General features: G+C 40.7%; 1 protein-coding gene across 2 annotated transcripts in view; it reads left to right on the top strand.

Moving 5' to 3' along the window:
• TRAPPC12 (trafficking protein particle complex subunit 12) overlaps positions 1–5193 on the top strand; it is a 71001-nt gene extending 65808 nt beyond the window's left edge. For both annotated transcript variants that reach the window (XM_042467059.1, XM_042467071.1), the window contains 3 exons: positions 2856–2956; positions 4103–4190; positions 4837–5193. In XM_042467059.1, coding sequence (XP_042322993.1) covers positions 2856–2956; positions 4103–4190; positions 4837–5079 — 432 coding nt within the window. In that variant the 3' untranslated portion in view covers positions 5080–5193. The remainder of the gene's footprint in view (positions 1–2855; positions 2957–4102; positions 4191–4836) is intronic.

Raw genomic sequence — 5193 nt, 5'->3', positions numbered from 1 at the left:
CTTACAAAATACATGAAAACAAATGGATGTTCTCATAAGCTGCAGTTCTGCACTGAAGATAACCAAGAAGAATATAAGTGTTCCTTCCCCATATTTCCACCATCTCATCCAGTTTTTCAAGTTATTTTTTAATCTGAAGTGGCAAGCTTTTTTGCTGGGCAGAATTTATCACTGATTCCCATACTGAGCCATGTGGCTATCCTGCTGCCACTGCCCTGGCATAGTTCTTAAGGCAGGGATGAGGCACATGTGGCCCACTAGATAGTGAACTGCACATGGGACTCTGTGCCTCTTCACCATGGAGGATACTGGCTAGAGCTGATGAGAGTTGCAGTCTGTATTCTTAAAATGAGGCATCCAGAACTGAACACACTACTCCAGATGAGGCCTGACCAGCACAGAATATAGTGGGGCTATGACTTCCCTTCACTTGGAAACTATGTCCCTATACAGACCAGCACTTTGCGCTGACTTGTGGGCAGAGTCAGGACTCAGCGTCCACACCCTAAACGCCCTGACTCCACCCACAGGGCATCACGATGCCACGCACCCTTCCAGATGGCACACACCATCATGACACCCCTCCGATGCTTCATCCACATGATGCAGCACCAAAGGGGCGTCATAGAGCCACGCCATGGCAGCTATGGTGCCCTTAAGAAGGCGCAAAAAGGAGCCACTTTTTGCAGCTCCTTTTTGCATTCTCTGGAAGCCAGACCAGGGCTGCACCATGAGATTGCTGCGGCCCCGATCTGACCAGGAAAGGCCACCCATTTGTACAGCCCCTGTGCTTCTCATGCAGGATAAAATATCATTCACCTTCTTTGCTTTAGCATCACACTGGTCACTGATACCCATATTCATGAACATTTTACAAGTAATAATATATTCACAAATTAGACTAATGCTGCTACTATGTCTATCCTACAAAGACACAAGCTATCCTATTAGTATATTGTTCTTCTAATACTATGTCTACTTAGCTGGGACTAAGTCTTGTTATTCTGAACAACTGAAAATCTTATTTTTAAAAAGAAGAAGAAGAAATTCTTCTAATTAAAAATTTGATTAGTTGTTTATTAGTGACAAAAATACTGAAATATTTTAAATGATATTGCATTTATAAATAAAATGAAAATAGAAAAAAATGGCTTATTCAGAAAGGATTTGTAAGTCATCAATAAATGCAACAGAAGTCTCTTGAACTGACTGCTCTGGATCTCAGTGGAGTGCAGAAAAGAGCAGAGTTCACTTCCTGGCTATGCTCTTTTGCTCTGAGGTCCATCAGAGGCTGCGTGTGCTGCAAAGGCAACATGCCCAACCTTGGGGAGAATGCAAGGAGAGTGCCTCATGTCTCAGAGGAGCAATCTGTCTGCCCAATTCAAAGAACAATGTTAACAGGCTCTGGAGGGAATCTTGCCTTCTTCAATGTTAGCTGTTATGGGGAGCCTTGAGGGAAGAGGGATTATTATTATTCTTGAATTAGTGGTTTTACTGTCAGAATGGGGCTTTTTCCTTCAAGTGCAGCAGAATGAAGACAAAGCATAACAAGCCCTCTTGGCTTGCTTACATAACCTTGAACAAGAGTAGCTGGAAATGCTGCTGCTTCTGTGAAATGGTTTGGAGCTGCTGCACCAGAGTCTTTTGTTCCTCGTCAGTGTTCAACCACCTTTTATTTTTGGAAACCCAAAAGAAAGCTTGCCAAGTCATGTTTAAGGAGATTCGGTCAAAGGGTGGGGAGGAATCCCAGTGTTGTCCTGAGGTGGCAGAATAGGAGACAGTAGCCTTTATAATGAAATTCAGTGCAGCTGCAAAACCTTATGAATTGTGTTCCTGACATGGTAACTCAGAAAGAAACCGTTTCCAAAAAGTTCTATTAGCCTGTTTCAGTACAAAAAGAAGCCACAATAATATCCCCTTCTTTTTGTATCAAGAAGAATCTACTGAACATTTAAACCAACCAATGCCCTGTGCTTGAATGCTTTGGTGAATTGGTTGCAGAGGAAACAAGTTTCCCCAATAGAAACATTTTAAAAAAACTTTTTAAAAAAAGCTTCAAGAAGTGTATTGGAAGAGGGGCTCTGTTGTGCAGTAACTTTTAATACTCTTAAGAGCTTTTGCATGAGTAGATGGGGGACTAGGTAGAGGAGCTCCATAGTCTCTGACCCATCAGGCTGAATCCAACCCCCAAGCAGCCATGTTTGAAAAGCCTCTGGGGTTGTTGCCTGTCTGGGACTATAAAAAACATCTGACAGTCGATAACATTTGGCTGGGAGCTGCATTTGATGGTAGACATATCTTAGCCTCATCTCTCATTCTTCCAAGCAGCAACTTAGCAACTCTAAGGTTTGTCTTGCAGCAAGGATAAAATAAAAACTGCACAGTACATTTACCCTGACCCGACCCCCCCCCCCCAAAAAAATGCTGGTAACACCTCCCTCTCTGTGTCATTTTCTTTCACAATAAGCTGTAGTTGAAACTGGCCTTATTTTTCTTCCCTCTTTCTGACCATTTATGTAGGCCACTGAGCTTTCCATTACACAAAGAACTTGCCTTTTTTGCCCTTCAGAGATGCCAGTCAAAATAAGGGGACAGGGGAACGTTTTATAAACTGCAGCTGCTGTATAGTCTGTTCAGCAAGTCAAGCTAGAGGAAACTTCAGATGCTTACAAAATTACTGCTTTGGCCAAGTGCCTTTCTGACAAGTTTTTTATCTTAATATTCCCTGTAAATGAGGGTTTTCCTCACTTTTCTCCAGAAAATACAGTTCTGTGAAAGGTAACCTTGATCTGTTTCTTGTGTGCTTTGTTAATTCCTTACTGTGTTTGTATTGTTACAATTTTTGCACTATCCAGATTGGAGACATTAAGATGGCTGAAAAGTATTTTCAAGATGTCGAGAAAGTGACACAGAAACTGGACGGACTGATGAACCAAATTATGGTTTTAATGAACAGGTGGGAAATGTAAAAGCTAAATTAGTCTTAAATGTGATTTTGCAAAGAATGCAAAGAACATTTAAGTGGCCCTAGAGAATATTCTTTCCCTTCATTTCTCTTTTACAGTAACTACTGTACAATTGTCAGAAGAAAGACTGATTGGCATCTACCAGCCCATGAGATTTGTATGACATGGTATAACCATGTTATCTTGGGTTGAAGTAGTTCTCCTTCCCTAGGTTAAAAAGAAATCTGACTTTAAAAACGTTTCTTGCCCACTGTAGACTTTTCTCTTCAAGTCACTTTCCAGTGCAGTTTTGTGTCAGCTTGTGTGTCAGCTTTGCAGACTGATCGTTCTGGTCACACCTGTTAGGCCTAATGGGTTGGGTCTAGAATTGTGCTCAGCAGAATTCCAGTCATACTAGAGAAAAAATGTTTTTGACCAATTTTTCCCCACAACTCCCAGACAAGATGCTGCTTGTAGTTGGCAAATCCTCCAGAACAGGTTGAATGATGGTCCTTGAGCCTTTGTGAGGATAGGGAAAAGAGGAATCAATAAAAATCACCACTCCACTCCTTTTCTTCAGTGGGGACCTTTCATTCAATCCCAAGTTTCCTCTATGAATGAAAAGTTATGTTCATGGAGGGGCAAGTGCAACCAACCCTAATGTCTTTATGATTGGTCTTTTTATGATCCTTCAGAAAAGGCTAGTTTGCAAATCATTTTTTCTAAAGAACTGATTTTAGGTGTCTGTTTAAAATTGTAAATACAATTAATGTGTTTGAAAGTGCATTCAGATATTCTAGAAAAGGAGTTAGAAATTGTTACTACTTGCTGTTAAGTATGTAACCTCTGACAAACCTATATTTATCTCTTTATAATGTGTGAAGTAGCCAATAACAACTTGTATCATCATTGTAGCTTTGCTACACTGCATTGCATTTTTTTTATAAGTGTATACCTAAATAGTCACTTGTAAAGCCATAGTTTCAAGTTGACTCAAGATTGCCTCACAAAGATCAGAGTCAAGAGCACTTTCACCTTTGAGGAAACAAGGGTGCTTTTCCCTTTTGTAATGTATTTATTGCTTTTCATTTTCTCAAGTAGCAGTAATTTTCTGAAGGAGCATGTGTATTTTCTCTTTCTCTCCATCCCTATTCCAGAGCATTTCTGCATCTTGGTCAGAATAACTTTGCAGAAGCTCACAGATTCTTCACAGAAATTTTGAAGATTGACCCATCAAATGCTGTGGTAAGAAACAGTTAAAAGAATAGGGATATTTAAAATTTGTTATCCCTTTAACTTTGTACCCAAAATGTAGTTAGTGCTGTGAAGAGGAGAAAGATGTTCACACCACTCCCAGAGTTTAGTAAACAAAAAGGCATGGTGAAGAGTTAAAAACCACCAGCTTACAGCTGGAAGGACATAGATGTTTAAATAGCATATTTCATTGCTTTAGCAAGGTCATAGTTTCTTCTGTAAACTGCCCTGAACGGAATAGAGGAAACACTGTTACTGTTTTATAGATCAGGGATGGGCAATGTATAGACTTCCAGATGTTCTTGTGATTTTACCTGCCATCATCTCTCAGCAGTGGCTGCACAGCCTAAAGCTGATGGGAGTTAAGAGCCCAACAATATCTGGAATGCCATGAATCACCCACAACTGGCTTGGATGAGTCTGTCCCTGGCCTTCATCATGAGCTCTTCTGTCTTATCTACACAAACAGACAATATTTCTAATGGCTGGTGTTCTGTCATGAAGGAAAGAGAGCATCCAAGTCTCTCCACAGTGTCAAGGATATGACAGGAAGCCATCTGACCATGTGGTGCAAATTTTTATCTTGAACTGTAACTTGTGGCTTCAAGAGTAAATCTAATGTAATTTTTTTCTCCAGGCTAACAATAATGCTGCTGTTTGTCTGCTTTATCTGGGGAAACTGAAGGATTCCCTCCGGCAGTTGGAAGGAATGGTTCAGCAGGACCCTAAACACTACCTCCACGAGAGTGTGCTTTTCAATTTGACAACTATGTATGAACTCGAGTCTTCTCGCAGCATGCAGAAGAAACAGGCTCTGCTTGAGGCTGTGGCTGTCAAAGAGGGTGATAGCTTCAACACACAGTGTCTCAAGTTAGGATAAGGCTGTCCTGTTCTGTTTGGAGGGGGGAATCTAATTTCAGAAGTTGTATATACTCCTGCTAATCTGTAAATGTTCCTCTAGCAAGTGCAATAAAAAAAGCTTTTTAATTATGAA

This window comes from Sceloporus undulatus, chromosome 1 (genome assembly GCF_019175285.1).
Source record: "Sceloporus undulatus isolate JIND9_A2432 ecotype Alabama chromosome 1, SceUnd_v1.1, whole genome shotgun sequence".
Taxonomy (NCBI): Eukaryota; Metazoa; Chordata; class Lepidosauria; order Squamata; family Phrynosomatidae; genus Sceloporus; species Sceloporus undulatus.
Note: the sequence above shows the minus strand (reverse complement) of the source record. Positions and strands in the feature narration are given on the sequence as shown.